Source organism: Lepidochelys kempii, chromosome 10, assembly GCF_965140265.1.
Source record: "Lepidochelys kempii isolate rLepKem1 chromosome 10, rLepKem1.hap2, whole genome shotgun sequence".
NCBI lineage: Eukaryota > Metazoa > Chordata > Testudines > Cheloniidae > Lepidochelys > Lepidochelys kempii.
Window position 1 is genome coordinate 27,393,373 of NC_133265.1, and position 20,888 is coordinate 27,414,260.

Here is a 20,888-nt window from a genome sequence, read left to right on the forward strand (position 1 = left end):
CAATCTCTCTCTTCCTCTTCCATGAGTGGAAGAAGCCTGTCTTTGTGTAATCAGCTGAGGGGAAACAGAGGGAGCATACTCTCTGTGGCACGCTCATCCCATACCCCGCAACCCTGTAGAAACACTTACTGAATTGCTTACTTGTTCTGTTGCTGGCTCATGTGAGCTGTTGCTGACAAGATATTCACAAGACTGTCTTTGGACCAGAGTCATTTGGAAATAAAATTATCAAAATTTTAAAATCTATTTTGGTTTTCTTTATAATTTTGATTTACTGTAGCCATATATAAAGGTATCATAGGTTCCAATAAAGACCAAACAAGGAAGAAATAATGCTTTGTAAAAACTAGACTGGTTCCCAATAATACATACATCCTTAAATTTCATAACCATGTTAGAGGGAGAATTATATACGCTATTATCATCCACGGTTCTGCTTTATTTTGAGTTATCTTTGTCTTTTCTGCTGATTTAATGGTTATCTGAGCTGATATTATCACTGCCATTCAGAGCAAGGGATACAAGTTTAAATCTATAGAGGCCATTATGGAAGGTGAGGCCTTAGGCTTGTGTGACCTATTAGTTGCGCTGGGCCCTGCTCTTCCAGGGGTGCTGAATGATACATACAAACCCATCAAACTTCAGTTCCAGTTTTACTGTCTTGCCCCATTCTCTGCTTATAAAGTTGAACTCTGGCACCACATCACAGTTCATCTAAGAGCATCACCACCCACACATCACAATGCCTCAAGTTTATTACAGCCTGAGGCAGGCTGCAGCCAAGGGAGATCAACTGACTGATGTGGATGCAGATTTGTGGGGAGGCCCAGTCAAAGGTAGGGAAGGATAATACAGAACTCCCAGCCCTCATTACAGTAACAGTGCATTTATCTAAACTACTTTGGCAGATAACATGCTTATATCACTGTTGAAATAATGTTAATAGTGTCGATACTATACAGAGATCTGGAGCACACACAGGAAAATATGGATAAGCCAACACAACACAAAGCATTTTCAATATCTAGTGGGAAAGGATGAGTACAAAGCATGCACCACCATGGTTAAGATTTTCTTTTGGAAACAAATCACTTATCACTGGTTTACATTAAGTAGAAAGCATTTATTTTAGCATGATTATTGACCCTATTGTGTACAATTGAGAGATGTTCCTCATCCTACAATGAAATGTCAACTTGATAAGATAATTGCTTCCCATTAAATATAAATGATTGTATCCTAGGAAAATTTACTTTGCATTCCTATTCAGATAACTTTCTCCGTTATAAAGCTTGTTCTTATTTCAGATATTAAAATAAGGACAATCTTTTCTAACCTTCCACACTACTACTATGTGAAAATAACAAACACCTCAACTGACAGTTTTAGGCGCCAAAAGGATTTATAGGAACATGAAATCCCACTTCATCAGAAGAGTGCACGTTACAAACAAAACAAACCCTCCCACTTCTTTAGTTTAAAAATATATACAAAGCATTTGGGAATAAGGAGTTTTTCCAAATCTAGCATAAAACAGAACACGCTTTCCTTTAAAATAAAAAAGATAATTTCTCAATTTTGCAAACTACTGGATAAAAGTCTTTATAAAGAAACAACGTCACTACCATGGAGGAATACATTTCCAAAGGAGAGAAAACCCATGCTCAGATATTATCTGGGGAAAATGCATTGAAATTCCTTTGTGATGAATAGAGTTTTCTCTCCTCAGGGTGACCTCTACCTTCAGAATATGATGGTTTTATTATGATTAATAAATTTCATTTCCACAGAGGAAAAGGAACAGTGTCAGCTTAAACTTCAAGCAAGTAGTCTTCTTTTTAAATGCTAATTTGTAAACATGCCCTTGCATGACACGAAAATTTAGAAGCTCACAAGGTTAGCAGAATAGATTCAGATTCCATTCTGAAAATGGGGCCAAGGATTTAAGGCATATTGTCAAATTGGAAACCAGTAAGCAGGGCAGTCACCAAGTGATCCAGTCTTTTATTCATTCAATCAGCCACAATTTTGTCAGCATGCTTATTTTTCATTAAAATTAGTATTATTTTAATGCTCTTTTATAATTTACACTAGAAACAATCACTGTAGGTAAATGATACACTAGGGCATACATTTAATTTTTTTTTAAAAAGGAAAACCTATTTCGAATAGTTTAATAGAACAGTATATATTACAAATTGTTAAATCACTGTGTCAATACCAACTATAGGTACCCGTCATAACGAATTAGAAATTGTTGTCTCAAGGGCTATGTTTACGATGGACATTTTATTATAATTTCCCATTGGTGCACAAGTAGTGGGAACATCAATGTAAGGGATGTGCCAACATTTTTCACACGTAGATAACATGGTGGTAAAAAAACATAGCTGACAAAGTGCTGGCGGCACACAACATTGCAACTACTGCTGGATCTGCATAACAATGGTAGAATTATAGGAAATTTTAAAATAAAGCTCACCATCCTAGTTTAGAACATCGCTGTAAATATTCACATGGGGCTGGATCCTGAAATCCTTACATATCACTCCTTACAGCAAAAGACTCATTTAATTCAATGGGAATTTGTCAGAGTACAGCCTGAGTAATAATGGAGTAAAAACTGACTTCAGGATCGATTACCTTGTGTGGTAAGAACTCACCATGTTTTAAAATTGCTCAGATACTGTTGAAAAAGTGGATCTGTTGTTAACTGCTGGAGAGAGAGTTTGGTTTTTTTTAAATTTAAAATGACTAAATGATACTTGCATATGAACATTGTTCACAAATATAAACAATTGGCTACGATAGCTTCAAGGTGTCATTTTTTACATTTTGTATAGATATGTCTGAAGTCGCTAAAAACTGAGGAATGTATCCCTTACTCCACTCCTAGTTTTTTTATAATCTTTTTAGATTGTAAACTCTTTGGTGCAGAGACCATATTTTCCCTATGCGCCTAACTCCGGGAATGGGGCTCTGATCCTAAATGGGGACTTAGTATCATTTGAAAACTGTTTAATAATATACACTATTAGGTTTAATAACAAAAGTATCAGGGGGAAATTCATAATCTATAGTGCAACCCAATTAACACACTTTTCCTTGCTAGAACAATCTGAGCAGTGTAAAAGGAATGTATTAAATAAAACTAAATTCAGGAATCTGATTTTCTCTCATCACTGATCCAAAACAAATATTTAGGAAAAAAAGTATTGATCATGAAAGTATTTCTACTGGTCTGTCCCAAAGACTTCTTTCCTTGGCAGGTCATTGTTGGGGTGATGTAAATTGCTCTGCATTGAGCAAACTGAATCCAAATTTTCACTGGCTCTAGTAATAATCTGCCACGCTGTGAGCCATTAAAGATCCATTTCAACAGTCATGAGACAATGAAATTTAAAGTCATCTCCTTCTGATTACTATTTTTGTTCTCCCATTTTTTTTTCAATTTGGACATTTGTTTAGTAACCCATATATTAGAAATTACTAGAATATTTTGTAACTGTTTTGAAAATGGCTATTAACCCAAATAGTATAAAGTACAAGTTTTGAGCTTTAGCAGTTTTTAAACGTGTGTTGGCTAAAATAAAGTAAAGATTCAGATGGGAAAGACTGCAATCAGAAAGATGTAATTTTATAGTCCAATCTCTTGTAATTTGCCAGGGCTAGAAACCGATTACTTGTATCATTGGAAAACTAATAATTCTACTGTTTCCACTATATAAAGCATTTTTATTAGCTGTAACGGTTAATGGACTATCTGACCTTACAATCATTGTTCCCTTGGTCTTGCAGCTACTAGAGCTTGGACCCAGTGTAACTTTAAATTGCTTAAATTCTGTGTGTTGATTGCTATTTGACAATAAAGCACTAACCTAATGTAATTTTAGAAATAGATAATGTTACCCTTATCAACTGAATAGACAGGGTTGCCTAGGCAGCAGAAGGTACAACAAAATAAGCAGTGACTTCTGTCTCTAGAGCTTCACCATAACCCTGGTGCTCACCAGTGGAAGGGGGAGCAGGACTACAAAAAGTGATGCCAGGGAAACATCCCAACCAATTGGTGCCATGTAAAGCAGAATCCTGATCTCTTCATTGACTATCTGATCTTGACAGTCAGCAGGGAAGCTTTTAATAGGCAGCAAGTTTAAAACAAACAAAAGTAAGTATTTTTTCAGACAATGTACAGTCAACCTGTGGAACTCCTTGCCAGAGGATGTTGCGAAAGCCAAGACTATAACAGGGTTCAAAAAAGAACTACATAAGTTCATAGAGCATAGGTCTATCAATGGCTATTAGCCAGGATGGGCAGAAATGGTATCCGTAACCTCTGTTTGCCAGAAGCTGGGAATGAGCAACAGGGGATGGATCACTTGATGATTACCTGTTCTGTTCATTCCCTCTGGGGCACGTGGCATTGGCCACTGTTGGAAGATAGGATACTGGGCTAGATGGACCTTTGGTCTGACCCAGTATGGTCATTCTTATGTTTTTATGGGGCAGAAGGAGTCAGAGTTATAATAGTGATATTATTAGAGTAGAGGCAGGCAAGTTTCAGTGGCCAGAGAAAAGGAAGTTGCAATGGTGACCTGCCTCTCTCCCTATAAATGGTTGCAATGATCAGTCACATCAGCCAATCTACTGTTCCCTTGGATCACCATGACAGACTTTAAGAAGTCACCATGGGGCTGGTGTCAGGCCTTTATTTCCCGCCCAACACCTGACATTTTTAAAGAAAACAAAGATACTGAGTGATAATATAAAGCAGCTACTCATGTTTCACCTCCTTATTTCATGGTATGGTAAGGTTCACAAGTAACATACTTGCAGTAGAATATCCTGTTACATCCCATGTTAAGTCATGCTTGTTAATTATACTTTTAAATAGCAAAAAGGAAAAGAGTCCTTTTGTAGTTGCGCCTGGCACACAAAGCACAGCCAGATTCTTTGTTCACCTCTCAGCTGGTGGATCTGCACTATGCAGCAGTTGTACTCTGTTTACGTATATTTATTCACACATTTTTAGTGCATATTCTAGAGTAATCCCTCCACACAGGATGACACACTTAAGATTTTTTTAAATTTACTTTCAGTCATTTTCTTTGGTCTTGAACGTTTAAAGAATTCTACAATCTTCCACCTTTATTATATCAAAGGCCCAGATCACCCCTTAAGAAAAGTGTGTAAGGGGACCCTCTGGATACGGATTTCTGCCCTGCACCACAGAGAGTAGTTTACAGGTTTGCATTGTGGAGGGCTGGAAACTTGGCAGTCTTGGGAATGTATACTAGTCCTATATAGCAGCAGTTCTCAAACTTTGGGTTGGGACCCCAAAGTGGGTTGCGACCCCATTTTAATGGGGTCGCCAGGGCTGGCTTAGACTAGTGGGTGCCTGGGGCCAAAGTCTGATCCCCACTGCCTTGGGCTTCAACCCTGGGTGGCGGAGCTCAGGTTACAGGCCTGTCTGGTGCTGAAGCCCTTGGGCTTTGTCTCCTCCGCCCCCACCCCCGGCTCAGGGTGATGAGGTTTGGCTTTGGCCCCCTCGTCACCTCGGGAGGCCGGGCTCAGGCTTCACTTCCCCCCTTCCTGCGGTCATGTAGTAATTTTTGTTGTCAGAAGGGGTTCGCGGTGCTATGAAATTTGAGAACCTCTGCTATAAAGTATTAGCCAGAAAAGCTAATACAGCTGAGGTCATCTCTAATGATATTAAAAATTTTCTGTGGCACCCTCCACATTCACTGAAGGTTCTGGGGCAGCTGTGGCTGGGACAATCCCTGGTAGCATGGCTCTAGTAAAGCTGTTCTTTCAGAGAGCCGGAGGGAAGGGGCCAGCACCCAACCCCTGGATGGGACAATAAGATGGGATTTCCAGGAGGAGATCTTCATAAAAAATTTCCTCCATCTAGCAGAGCAACATTCATAACTTGAAATGTTGAATAGTGATCTTCAGTATTTCTGATTTCCCAGGAACATAAAGAGAGATAGGGAACCAAATTCAGACTTAACATAAGAAGGTGAAACACCAAGGTCCTCAATAATTAACCTGCTGACACAAGGTCTGATTTTGAGCTATGGAGTTTGCATTTCAATATGGTAAAGGCTGGATAGCTAGCTGCCTTACAGGCTTTTGGGAGTGATTCTGGACGCTCTAGACAGAGTCCTAATTTAGAACGTGAGATCCTTCAGGCCTCAACCTTTTCTTTCTTCTTGGCTCTAAAATGCCCAGCACTTGTCGGTACTAATTCATTAATACATAACAGGTATATAAATTTTCCTGTATAGTACAAGCAATATATATTTTTTAATAAAAGTTCCTTTGATTGCAGACTTAGTGGAGGATTCCACAGAAAGATATTTTCCATAGGACATAAAGCCTTTGCTGGGATATTTGTGTGGGAATAGTTATGACTCTTGCCTTTACTTAGGAACAGCCCTGTTTGTGTTCTTTATTTCCTCCTCCATTGCTTTCTTGTCCGTCAGGGGGAATTTACAATGGCATTACTTTTACCCGTAATAATCTTTCTAAAATTCATCAAGTAACAGAGAACCAAGCCTTTGTGGCCTGTTTTACATGAGTTTGTCATTTCCTTAGCACCTGTGGGGGTTCTATTTTGTGTGGGTTTTTATTTACTGATGCCTTTCATCCCAATTGTGGGAAACCCATGGAGTGGAGGCATTTGTTTGTTATTAGTCTTGTTAGTAAAAAGAATTTTTGATTGACAGCACCAGTTTTTCTCTTGCCTGGTGAGGGGTGTCATCACCTATTCCCATTACTGTCCAGCACTGAAGGAACTTAAAAGTGAAAATCCCCCTCAACCCTTTCTGTAGCTTGTTATATACCTGCAGACACCTGACACTGGGATGCCACCTTGGAAGATCTGGTCAGCTAAATAGGATTGGTCAATATTTTGATTGCAGAAATACCCAGATGCTACAAGATGTGGTATTGGTGATACCATAGGTGATGCTCTCCCCTCTTAGTCATAAGTGAATTAGTGCCTCAGCATGGTGCTAGCGTCTGGGTGCTGCTCAAGGATTTTATTTCAGATGTAAAATCAAGGGTGTTAACCTAACGTCTAAGTCAAATTCTAACTTGATAATTACATCCTGCCTACCTACATTCCTCCTTATAGTTTCTACCAGGATAGTTATTTTCTCGTTATGCTGATACTAATTCTCCTAATAAAAATTGTTGCGTGGAGATATTGGGGCATAGTAAATACCATGTTCCACCTGAAAAGTGGCTGCCATCAATGGGAAATGAATGATTCTTACTTTAGTCTGCAAAGCATTTTTGGATTATTAATTTATTAATTATCATTATTATATTGTAAGTATTCAACAGGTTGTTTTCTAGCATACTGTACTGTGTACTTGACAACAAAACTTTTTCTGAAGTCTGCATTTTTATTTACTCTTAAACTTTGCAGGCTACAATACTGCTCTTTTAAATTCAGTTTTTGAAGTGTAATGAGTGTAACAACATACAGATTTTGCCATTTGTTCTTTGTCTACTGCACACGTGTGTGTAAACCATAATGTATACACAGACCCCAGAAATGGCATCTCCAAGTCCCATATTTTCATCGTATCACAGAATTGGTTTCTGGATATATTAAGTCATAGTTGCATTTCTCTAAGACCATAGTGCAAAGAATGCATTGACACACACAGACACACCTGTTGAGATCAGTAGAAACATAGATTATTCACTTTTTTGTTATCAAAAGAGCTTCAGATTGCAAATCCTCCATTTACAAATCACAGAACCCCAGCTTTACTTAATCTTGTCATGTTGTCACATTTGACTAGCCATGTGAACTGACCTAGAACTGTAAGCACAAGGAAGGCAAGCTGTCAAAGAGATAATGACAAAGATGCCAACAAGGGCTGCCAGTGTTTTCACTGAGTGAGATAGAAGGATTAATCAGACTTCACTACAGAAAAACAGAGGATAATCCAAGTGTTTACTGATTTTATGAACTGATCCCATGGTTGCACATCTTATAACAACAACTACCAGGAGCTGTAACAAATAAAGTTCCATATAAGCCATACACAGCTATTTACAGCAGCAGTAAAAGGATGTTTAAAGTGCCAACATAAGGGATACTTGAATTTACTGAGGAAATTTAATTGTTTGCATTAGTACAGCATTTCCTACCCTTTGCAAAGCACGAACCTCAAGATTTGTCATTTTTCACAGGGAAAAGCAACACAGACATTAAAATTAAATATGGTACTAGCAGAAGACATTCAGGTACTCCAGCTATCCTTCATCTATGCTTTTACAAGTTTAGTGGGAGAGGAAAATATAATAAGAAAGGTATCTAGTTCAAAATGCTCTGCCAAATGGCTGCATGAAATGAAGTCAACTCCTTGGGCAGCACAAAGGAATTCTCAAAAGTAAACTTATATGTCTTTACACTGTGATCTAAATAAAGCTGACGCCACTATCTCAGACTGTATTCTTTCACTTTTGAAAATTATTTAGATTATTTGTATATGTAATTCTTGGTAATTCCTTTTAAACTTCCATATCTGGCCAGTATCTCTCCCCTTTATCTCAGAGTAAGGCAGTGAGTTGTCTGAGGGAAGAATTTGTCCAGATATGATTAGCTATGTATCATGTTGAAGGTTCAGCATACAGGCATCTCAGCCACATTTATGTACTGATGAAAATATTCACTTTGAAATAACTGTCTACCATATCTTGCTAGTGCTCCATGCATAAAACTTGCACTGGTGCCAGAAAACTGCACAGATCAATGGCAGTATTTGGGAACTTTGCAAACCTGGCAATCAAGATGATTTAAAAAACTATACATTCCACTCAAACCATTTACAATATTGTTGGGTGCCTGACTCTTCATCTATAAGCCAAGAGATAAAAATAGCATAGTTTTGCAATGTTAGAAATTAAAGCAATCAGAATTTTTGTCATCTTTTTGGGGAGACTTTGTTTCACCAAAGTACTTGGCTCATAATTTTATCTAAGGCCGTATATTTCTAAAGCTAAGACATAAACTGGTATGTTACATACATTCATTCATTCATTTTTATTTCCTTGGGGAGGGGGGATAACTATGATTGAAGACAGGAAATGAATAAAGTCGTGAGTTGAAAAAAAGATGTTATATCCACTTGTACCACATTTCAGTTAGAAAGCAGGTTCATATAATAAACTTTGCCCAGGTCTCTCTCGCACCTAAACCATAAACAGAGTGCATACATGCTCCTGAGGGAAACAGTATCAACTATGCAAGCACACTGGATTTTGTTGTTCTTGTATGGCAGAGTCACAAGAAGTTAAAAATTACAGGAAAAGAGGTCTAAATCTAGAATAGTCAGAGTGTGTCCCAGCAAGCACCTTTCTTCAGGGAACCTGCATTTTGATATTATAAAATCTGAAGTAAAGATTTAAATTCTGCTTTGGGAAAATAATTCAAATATACCAACATTACTACAAAAATACTGTTTTGCAATCAACATGTATTTACAACTACAAATTTTGAGCCACAACACATTCAGAGCCACGTTCTACCCTCCCATGGAGTTTGATGCTGTGAGATGCCAAATGCCTCTGCATCTCAGGATGAATTCTGCCCTTGTATGCCCATTTCCAGAAATGTGCTGGAGAGGGTTCTTTGGAGATTCTTGTTAAAATGTCATAATCAGCTGAATGGAGGGTCAAGACAGCTTCCCTTCCTCTGATCTAATTTACTCTCCACATGTTGTTTAATGATTCCTGCCAAAGATGACCTAGCCCTGAAGCATATAACATTTGTTCTGAAGAGCAATTTTTTTGGCCTTTGAAAGCACTGGATTCCATCAAGTGTCAGATATTTAAAAAGTCCTAGGGAAGGATCCTCCTGCCAGAGATATCTATGTTTGATATGAGCTCACTACACTCTGCATTCATTCTTAGTGTCTCATTTTAACCATAACCAAGGAAGACAGAAAAACCACTTGGCAAGCCAACATCTGTTGAAGGTACTAGGTGTGAGAATTTTACAAAAGCTCCTATACAACACACATTCTTGGAGAGCCTTCTCCAAGCTCATTTATTATAAATACTTGATATAGTGCAATCTGGTTCATTCTACAAGTAAAATAATCACTCTTCAGAAGAAATCTTATGTACTTCAGGGTTAAGTTATCTCTGGCAGGAATGATTAAGCAGCCTTCACCATAGCAGGGAGATCACCCAAACCCTCCCTTCAATCTGATGAAACTTTAACAGTTGTTTTCCTGATTAGTTATATTATTATTCTCGCACACACACACCATTTGCAGGGGGATGAGATAAAGACATACACACAAATTCCATATTTTGAACAGGGTTTTATATACTATCAGTACATTCAGTATAACCCAATCCTACAAAAACATGAGTAATGTCATTAAGTTCAGTTGGACTAATCACGTGTATAAAGTTACTCAGGTTGCAGTTTAACAAGAACAAACAGCACTACAGGACAGTTTAGAATACGATGGAAAGAATTTATGTGTCTTAATAAAATAATTCAAAAATTACTTCATTAATTCACTGAACACTAGATTTACTGATTTTGAAGGTCTGACCTAAATCAAGCGCAGGAGGCATAACCTTATTATTTAAAGTGCAGCTTTGCCTATTGTATTTCAATTCTGAGATTTAAAAATCAACAACACTGATGAACTTGTCATGAAAACTAGTGATTTAAATCAACAAACTTTTAGCAATTTACATTATAAAACCTGTGAATGTGGACCTGAGTGTGAATTCCTTGCACACCCAGAACTCCTTTGGACTCTAATGTAAGATTTATTTGTTCAAGGAATGCAAGATCAGGCCTCTCATTAGCTAGTTAAAGCTCATTCACTCAGATCACATAACAAAAAAAGCATCTACAGTCAGCTGTTTATTGATTTAGCTATCATTCTTAAAATTGTATCTAACCAAAAACTTATTTCTAAAACCATACAATGCAGGCAATCTAAGGTGAAACTAAAAGCTTTTGTAAATAGATACAAAGACCCAATTTCTGTCCTCAGTTACACCTGTGCAATACACTGAAGTCACTGGCAGAGTTTGGCCCATACCATAAGATTCCAAAGCAGTGACGTAATGCATGTTTGTACAGTCCTGGACATTTACAATTCCGCCAGTCCTGCAGGAAGGAAGGAAGTCCTTTTATTACAGAAACTCATTCTTATTCCATGGAATTCATCTTGCAGGACAGGAAATTGCCTGCAGGGCCAATGGACAGCGAAAGATCCAGGACTATAGTTAAAATCGTAAGTATATGTCTTTGAAAACAAAGTTTATTAAAAGAACTTTCTTCTTAACGAAACCTGCTAGAACTGATAAGCTCATTACAACCTGGAGCAGAGCAGGAGAGAGGAAGGCTAATGCTGTGCATTTAGATGTAGCTGAATCCTGAACTCAGGGTCTGACCAAGCAAATGAGTTTCTAATACTGTCTTTTCAAATATGATGCAATTTTCAATTTATAAAGTTAAATACACACTGCTACTAATTTAGGATTCTAAACAGTTTGTGTTAAAAGAAGAACTTTTCAGATCACCTTTAAGAAACATGTAAATTGCATACAACATTATAAACGTCAGTATATGTTGATCTTACTATATATAATTTTCATTGACACAAATTGAAGGTTCTTGACGTATTTGAATATAGATCAGAATGTTTTAAAGTGTACAGTCTTCACCTTTCACTTGCTGCTACTGATGTTAATAGGGTATCCTATAAATCAGTGTTTTAATTCCAACATTTTGTTTTAGACTGCATAACCTTCAATCATTTTGCATGCAGAATTCCCATTAAATCAATAAGATTTTTGCTTAAAAATCAATGGCAGAATATGGCTCAATGTTATTACTATTTATTTTGGCTTCTGCGCAGAGCTTCACCTCAGGTAGCAAAATAATTCCATCCTTATCTGTATAAAGATTCAGACTGTTTCAAACTACATTATGTAACAGAGAGGATTTCCCTTGGTATAATCTGTATATTTATAAGATTACTTTTTGCAAATATCTTATAAAAACAATGCTTATTCCTCTGTACCCGGGTCCTTATAACACAATGTTATATTAGCAAAGAAACAGAGGGCCTTTGCTTAGGGTGATGCTCTGATGATATACAGATCTTCTTTCTCACTATCCTATCCGCAAATACAGACTTTGATGTGCTTTGGGGTCTGTACTATCTTTGTGGGCACCATTTGCCCCCAAAGAGTCATTCAGAAAAGTGATAAATCGATAGCACTTACAGGTGTCTATGCCTTTAATCCTATCTTTATTTCTGTTTGGGGAATTTTTGGTAACAATTTGGTCATACTGTACAGTAAATGTATGAAGCTTCAATATATTCTTACTTTTCTGGATCACACAATATTGAAACTGGAAATAAAACATCAAAGTCAGCAAAATAACCTAATGTCTTTTATATGGCAAAGCCAAAAGGTTTCAAGCTATAACTAAGTGAAACTATTCCAAAGATTTATATTATGGACTTTACTAAGCTTTCTCTAATGATTAACTGCAGCATGTGAAAAAGGATATTGAGACCTGGATGGATGCATCAAGAAGTATCAATGATTGTTACCTGCAGAGGTGTTACAAGAAATTTCATCTGCTGCAACGAAGACGAATTGATTTCTGCAAGAGAAGATAAAATTCACAATACTGCTTGCTGACTGGGAAATGTGCTAGCTGCCAATTGACTTGATGTTTACAGATGGGGTAGGGTAAGGGTGCTTAATTTTAATGAACGTAGCAAAAAAAAGTGTTGACGTATTTCAGTACTATATAGTTTATAAGGATCATGAGGTAGACATGCTGGGATCTTTTAAATGAAATAATGGTGACATCTGAATATGGACTATGTACAAACGCTTGCACTGGAAGCTTTACGTTTAGCGTTACAAATATGTCATGCTAAAATATATTTATAAAGTTTAAAAAAATCAAACTATATTTATATTAATGTATACACTAAAGGGCATTAAATGCAAAATGTAAAAAATCCTATATTTTACAGAAAAAAATGTAATTGACGTAGTAGAACTTAAAGGAGAATATTGAAAGTAAAATATTTTTGGCTTTTAAAGTTCTAATATGATGCTGAAACAGAAAATGCATTTTCTGCCATTTCCAAAAGAGAATTTATGACATAGTATATTCTTATATACTGTCATTTGAGCATTGGCATATGTTTGCTGCAGAATACTGAATATTGTTAATTCAAGAAATTATTGATTTGATATAAGCCTTCTCTTGCAAAATTCTTTTTTCTACCAGATAATATATTATTAAAAATGCAAAATACACTTTAAAATGTTCAAAATACAGAAAACTTCATTCTGACACAAAACCTGCTCCCTTTACTTATGTTATCGTCACACTTGAAGGCTCACAGTCAGCAAGGTGATCTGGATTTGGGCCACTGTATATTCCATGAATGATCTAATTAAGGACTTGCAATATTATCAGTTTATGCCCTTTTAGTGATGTACACAGTGCTGTCTAACTTCACTTGGAGTTGTGCAAGCATAACCAAGAATTTGACCCCAAATTTTTGCACTTAGATCCTGATTCATTCAAACTCCATCCAGCTTCTGTACCACAAAATCCTGCACAGTTGCACAAGCTGGAATATCTCACAACTTTTATGCACAAATTAACAGCTGAGGAGCTAGATCCAACTGGTATTAACTCTGCAGTATGGGATTAATCCTGCAAGGTCAGCACACTTCCTGTTACGTGCTACATACCCTCAGCTCCTATGGAAATCTGTGGATGTCGAGGGGCATAACACCACAGGAGCATGCACAGGAGTGAACGCTAAAAGAAGAAAACCTTCTCTCTATTACTTAATCCCTAATACGTTAAAAAAAAAATTGAAACTCTTGTTTAAAGTCCTGTGAACACTGTAATTAAAATGTTCACCTTTTGATAAGGTGCACAGAACCCTATAATTTATACAAATAGTCATACTTTTTGGTTAAAATCAAGTGAAGTATCAGTTTAATATTGGCCATGCCTTCCATTAGGGATATTATATCCTGTACTTTCAGATGGGTGGAATAATGATCAAATGGCACATTTCCACCTCTAATTTCTATTGTCCTGAATTACCTGTATGGGGTGGTAATTTTGTTATTTATTCTTTATTTACAGTAATTTAACAATCTAGTGATATTTATCCTGAGTACTGCAATAATGAGTTGACATCTAAGCCTAAAGGAGTTAGAAATATTGTGAACATATAGCTATACTGTGTTTCATATATAATGCAAGTTTTTACCATATCTACTTCCAACATGTCTTATATGGTAATATTGATCCACGCAGAAGGATTTAAATGTCTGCCTAACAAAGACGCCATCCAAGATAAAGTAGACTTCATAGCTGTTGGTCCATAGGAACTCCTTTATCTCCTTTCCTATGCAGCTATAAAGTTGTTCCCTATTCTAAAAAATGATATTTTCTTCTAGAAAGCAGCCACATAGTGCTGGTTTAAGATTTTGTGGCTGGCTGAGAAAGTCCCTTCCTCAGGAGAGGAATCACAGACTCCATTATGCCCAACTGCTTTTATGTCACTCTGTCTCAAGAATAAGACAAAGCACGGATGTATCTGTAGGAATAATTTACTGCTTTAACTGCTTTCTGGAACAACCTAAAAACAATCATTCCTGTTTCTCACTTTATTTAACCAATTACTACAAATGATGTGTTGCTTAAAGTGTCTACAGATTGTACTAATACTTCCCAATTTTTCCCAGCTTTCAGCAAGTACATTTTTTAAAAAGTCTTCAAAGTCCCTGAATGGAACTGTGGCTACAATGAGTTTAAAAGAAAAAGAAAAAAAAAGAGAGAGAGAACCTTTAAATATCTGCCATGTACAGCCCCTGTTACATGCCCACTGTGTTCACTGGAAGGCACAATTTCTCCTTGCACTTTGCTTTTTTATATTTTATTTTAGAAATCCATAAATCATTTTTCAAACTAAGGTATTGGTCAATGTAAAACCAGTTGATGTGAGAATTAAAGTACTCACATTATTTTCTTTATGGGGAAGTAAATGTAGCCGCTAGAGCACTCAACAGCCAAATTCAATTTATTATGAATAATTAGATGTTGTTGCTAATGATTCCAGTCATTTGCTTAGTAATTTGATGATCTTAATGTCTTTTGTAGTCACTGTCTATACTTTCCTAATGGCTTTACTACTTTATATTTCACAAGATACATATACCTAAAAGAAGAGTTGATAATCAGACTTGGCCCTTTTGACATGGCAAGATGTGTCACATGTGCCTTCTGCAGGAAGTCTGCTTATTCACTATGGGCAAAATTCTGTTCACCTGACTTATGGGAGCAATCCTACAGATTTCAACTTGACTTCTTACCTGAATAAGGCAAGTAAGAATCAGGCAACAAAGTGCACATACACAATATCTATTTAGAATACAGCATAATAATTGAAATTAGAGATAGAAAAGGCCTATTAATCTAATCCATTCCTCTGCAAATGCAGGATTCCTCCCTTCAGTATAATATCCAACTTTAATTATGATTTGGGCTTCCACAACTTCACTTACAAGACTAATCCCAGTCTAGTAGTATAGATTTTTAAGTAGTATAGGTTTATAATAAAACATCAGTTTTAACAGCTAAATAAACAAAGTGAACTGGGTTTAAAGAACTCATAACATGAATATGGTAAGAAATTATAGGACTCTATGATGGATTTTAGTTTTTAAATGTTCACCACGTGACTTTGCACTGAAGTGCACTACATTTTAATTAGAATTGCTCCATACTTCAAAAGCTTTAATTACATAAAATATATTCAATTTGAAAATGACCTTAATATATTGTTAGACAATCCAAGGAATACTAGAGTATGCTCCAAAATTAAAACTTGATTATACAAGAAGTTCTGCTCCATTATTAAGGCCAAATTCTGCCACTGGATGCAAAATTTTCTCCTTAATGTTTGTCTACTATCAATTAAAAATAGGCTTCCATCTGTATCTCTAAATGTTTTGTATTTCAAGACAAACAGAAAATTTATACTGAAGTCCTAAAATATCTTATTTTATTTAAACAACATTTAAGAGCCCTAGAAAGGGCTACAGGAGATCAACTAAGACAGAAAGAAAAACTGAAAGAATAACATAAGTAATAAAGATATTTTAAAGTAAAGTGGGTAATTTAAATGTACAGGGCCTGATTTTCAGTTACTCCATTCCTGTGTTTGTGGCAGAAACAGGGAGAGGGAAGCAAAGGTGGCTTTAAGCTACTTTTTTGCTCACCTTATTTTGGGGCTCTTCATGCCCCAAAGTAAATTAAAACAGCTTATGTTCTGCTTCCTATAACCCCCTAAAGGGTGCTGGGAAAAAGAGCAGCAGCGGGCTGGCCTGACATGTACTCTCCACTGGGGGCTGGGCACAGAACTGATGTAGAGCTCTTGCATCAGTTCTATACCCACAAGGGTGAACCTCTGCATAATGAGTAGGCTCAGGACTTTTCCTTCCTTGCCTCATTTATGCTGCCAGACTGATGTAAAGGGACATTAGTGTAACTGAGAATCAGGTCAATTGTGTCTGGATGCAATAAAAACTGTTTCTGACAATCATTAGAGTCTAAAACTTACTCTCTGTATAAGTATCTGAGATGACAAAGAACCACCAATGTGGGTAAGTTGTGGAGAGCCCCTGAAAGGGGGTATCTCCTCTTTGAGTGCCACTAAGGTCTGCTCTGTGAGAGTTCCATCTAAGGGAGAAATGGAGGGGAGAGGTCTTGGCTAGCAAATCCACCAGCCAACCCTCACATCTTTGCATGGGGACAGTAGGAGACAGTAAATTGTGGCTGCCATATTTGTCACAGAATGGCATCAACGGTGGTCCACAGGAGGGGGAGGGGGAAGGATTCCACCTATCCCTCTGCTCAATTCCCTTTTTCATTTGGAGAGATTAATACATGCCCCTCCAATAGCTATGTTGGGGCTTACACTGCCTTAGGAATCGTTGTTGGTCATCATTAATAATCCAATGAGTTACATGTAAGGATGAGCCAAACTAGGACCCCAAATCTAACTGCCCCAAGAACCTTTTTTTCTTTTGATGGGGTGAGGCAGGGAGGAAATATGGGTGCTGGTTAAAAGTATGAACCGAAAAGTAGGTCTGAAAATCTGAACTCTGTAATTAGAGCCTCTCGCTACTTACATTTATTGTAGATATAGTGCTAAATACCAGAAAGGATGACAAACCATTTACAGAATTCACTTCACCAGGTACCTAAAAGTAGACCAATTCTAAACTTAACCTGACAACTATTTAAAACAGATGCAAACTGACGAGCAAAAGGCTGCACATCAGAGGGCTCAGTGGTATCTCTGTACATCAGGTGGCACCTTAAGAGGGGGCCAACCCATCACAGGCAGGACCTAGCTATAATATATAACAGTTTAATACGAAGTTGAAAGCAGAAGTGAAGAATATATTTCCTAACTGAAACTGGACTAAGTTTTTATAAAACATGGTCTTCAGCAAATAATGTTACTATTAAATTTGGATGTTTTCAGGCGTGAAGTATACTTGAGGTTCCTGAATTCCCGAGGCTGGTCAACGGGCCACTGTGCAAATACTGCAGTATCTTCAGTGGATTATATGCATTTCCTTGCGTATTGTATTTTGAGTTGGCTAGTGCAGTTTTGGTAAGATTAAAGAGACTAAGTAGCAGATGAAAGGCAAAGCAATCAATGACCGCAAAATGTCATAACCTCTCATATAAATGAAGCGTTCTATAGATTTTATTTCTCTCATTCCAGTAGTACTGACACAGGGCTCTCACAATATCTCTATACTGCATCTGGGAGCGAGCTTCCCACCCCAAAAAGACAAGACTTCAGCTAGCTCACCTTGAGCTAGAGCTCTAAAAACAGCAGTGTGGACATTGCAGCTGTAGCAGAGTCTTGGGCGAGTCTCCAGAGCTCAGACCGAACATGTCTGATAGGCTTGAGAGCCTGAGCTGCAATGTCCACATCTGAGCTATACCCACCAGTTTTGAGCAGCGGAGCTTCAACGGGAAGCAGCTGCCTGCAGGGCAGAGGGCACGCTCTACGTAGATCTAGGGGATAAAATCTGGTTCATACATTTTACTTTACAAAACTCACAGACCCTAAAGCATCAAACAATATGCATCCTGTTAATATCTAAAACCCAGAAGGTGAACGGTGAAAAAAGTGTCATTTTCAGAATACGCATTTAAACTTAATAAAAATCCATCTCCAAGTTACAAAATGGAAAAAACACCTGCTTCTGATTTTCTCATTTTCAATTTTTTCCTGTGTTTTTCTATCTCGTTCTGACTTTTTCCTCCCTCCATCATACCTTTTTCAGGAAGCTAGCTGGGATTTTACATCCAAATTTATTCTTCTCTTTGTGCTAACTATTGACATTGATTGCTCATCAATGATGGTGCCCCAACGACCAATGCGGTTATGGGAGTTATGATGATGATTGACATGATATGAGTGTGTGTACTCGGACTACACTTCACTGTGGATTCTATGGGCAACTATGATTTGTTCACATCAATTAGATCTCAAAGAATATGCTACAGAAATTCCTATTCCACAGACCAACTATTCCTATTCTCACAGTACCAAAAAGGTAGTTGATTAAGGGGACTGAGATGTTCCATACACACATTTTCCTCAGACTACGCTCCCCAAAAAGCTGAGCTATACCCATTTTCAATATTAATTAGCCCTCCACAGTGCCTGGTTAGTAACTTGGTAAGTGTCTTGAAATTATATTTACAAAATATATTCAAATTTGTTTACAGCACATAGTGCTAAATTCAGAAGCTACATGTATGTTAATACTATAATTAGAGTGTTTTTTAAAAATGTGATATTTAGTAGAGCCAGGTCAACCATTTGTAATTGATAATTTATTTGATTTTTTGCCTCTCTTTCTACTCACAAATTGTCTACGACCATGCTGCAATTTTCCTAGATGTATAAATAAGTTTTTGTCTTCAGATTTTTTTCTTTTGAGTGTGCAATAATTGAGATTCAAATGGTGTTGATTAGCTTTGAGTGGACACATATTCCACATGGTATCTTTCTGATTTTTGAATAAAGATGAAGTTAGGTATTAGAATCAGGTTTCCAGGACAAGTACACTTATGAATTTAAAATCTGTTTTCCACCAAATTTACCAATGGTCTCTTAAAATTCTCTGTCCTCTCAAACATTCATGCCAGGAATTTTGTTCACTAGACATTGTGCAGACTCCAAACACCAAAGAGTGTGAGCATAGCCACAGAAATTCCATTCTGATTTTTTTGATACAATCCTGGAGCTTTAGAATCCCACAATGTGCTGCAGGAAGGAAGTGGAAGTGTCCCTTCATTTAAAAATGTGAATGAAGGTTTCTGGAAACATTTTTACACCATTCACCATGCTCTGCTGCTTAGTTACATATAATTATGCACAAGTACAACTTCAGCATATCTCCCAAATCAAGTGGCAGATTAAGGTAAAATGGGGATCAGACAGCAGAAGATTACTGCAGAGTAGGTGATGATGTAGTGCAAAGCTAAAACCGCTGCCAGCTAGCCCTTTGTTGGTGTAAACAGCATTTGGGCTCCTTTTAGGAGGAAGACTGAGGGTTCAGAAGCGACAGGCAACAGCTCATTTGGGGGAAGGAAGAGATCTGCATAGAAGGCACTGTCTGGGATGCAGGAGGCTAGCAGGTTGGGAGCAAGAGTTTCAGGTACCTTCATGATTTGGTGAATCGAGGTGCTATTTGACCTTAATCCACCCCATTTTCAGGCTAGATTTTGCCTATGCAATCTGCCCTGTGTAAGAGTTGGATTAGCTTCACCACCCCAGAGAAAGAATTCTATTTCAGGCACCTTTCCTTGTCTGTTCCTCCATTGCTTTTTTAGTGGTAATTTGCTATTGGCCCTTCCTAATAGTAGATTACTACCCCGGTGACAGTTCAGCTACACAAATCTTTGCCCATCTCTCTGTTAGGGGGTTATGTGTGTGCAATCCCTCTCTCGCTCTCTCTGCAAGTCTGTAGCAGAGAGGCAGCTAGGGCACATACAACCCTGCTTAAAACTCTGTGTGGCCACGAAGGGTTGTATGTACCCTGCCTTCTCTTATATGCCTAGGCCAGGCCACAATTTGGCCCTTGATGTTACTTTGTAGGGTTTGTAATGGAATCTGTTAGATTTAGTATGTAGCATTACATTAAAAAGAAATCTTTAACGTGCACGAAAAATTAACCCAACACTCCTAGAACCTTGCAATCCTTCCTGTTCTACCAGGGTAAATTCTGTCTGGTGAGAGTGAGATTCTGGAAAATAGTCAGAAGCCTCTGTAGAAGACAGGAAGGGTTTAAAGGCTTCAAGGACTGTGGGCACACACACACAAAATTACAATAGCCCTATGAAATACCAAGCATAAAAGAAAAATGTATAAACATAAACCATTAGAACTGTGTAACAAATGGGGCTCAATCTCACAGGAGCTCTTGAACTTTAGTCACTGACTTTATAAACTGTACAGGAATCACTTTCCTTGCCAGTGAAGTGCAGCCACCTCTGAATGTAACATGGCAACTGTTGGAAACAGTGCATATCAACAATACATAGCAGATTAGAACTGAAACAAATACAGTATTGAGCAGAAATTACAGTGGGAAGTATTAGCCTATCTGCCATTAGCAGCCCATCTCTGGTAAAAGCAGCAAGGGATTTACTAATACAAAAGGGCAGCATTTAGGTTTTATGGACCAGTTTCTCAGCTGTTGTACATTGATGCAGCTCCTTTGAAGCTAATGACTTTAATGGA

At 37.5% G+C, this 20,888-nt stretch overlaps 1 protein-coding gene across 31 annotated transcripts in view; it reads right to left on the reverse strand.

Annotated features, from left to right (window-relative positions):
• The window catches only part of RBFOX1 (RNA binding fox-1 homolog 1), a 2,436,731-nt gene that overhangs the window by 3,931 nt on the left and 2,411,912 nt on the right, over positions 1-20,888 (reverse strand). For 8 of the 31 annotated variants that reach the window (XM_073362500.1, XM_073362505.1, XM_073362503.1 and 5 more), the window contains one exon: positions 12,618-12,670. The exons of the other annotated variants lie outside the window; for them this stretch is intronic. In XM_073362500.1, coding sequence (XP_073218601.1) covers positions 12,618-12,670 — 53 coding nt within the window. The remainder of the gene's footprint in view (positions 1-12,617; positions 12,671-20,888) is intronic. 31 annotated transcript variants of the gene reach the window in all.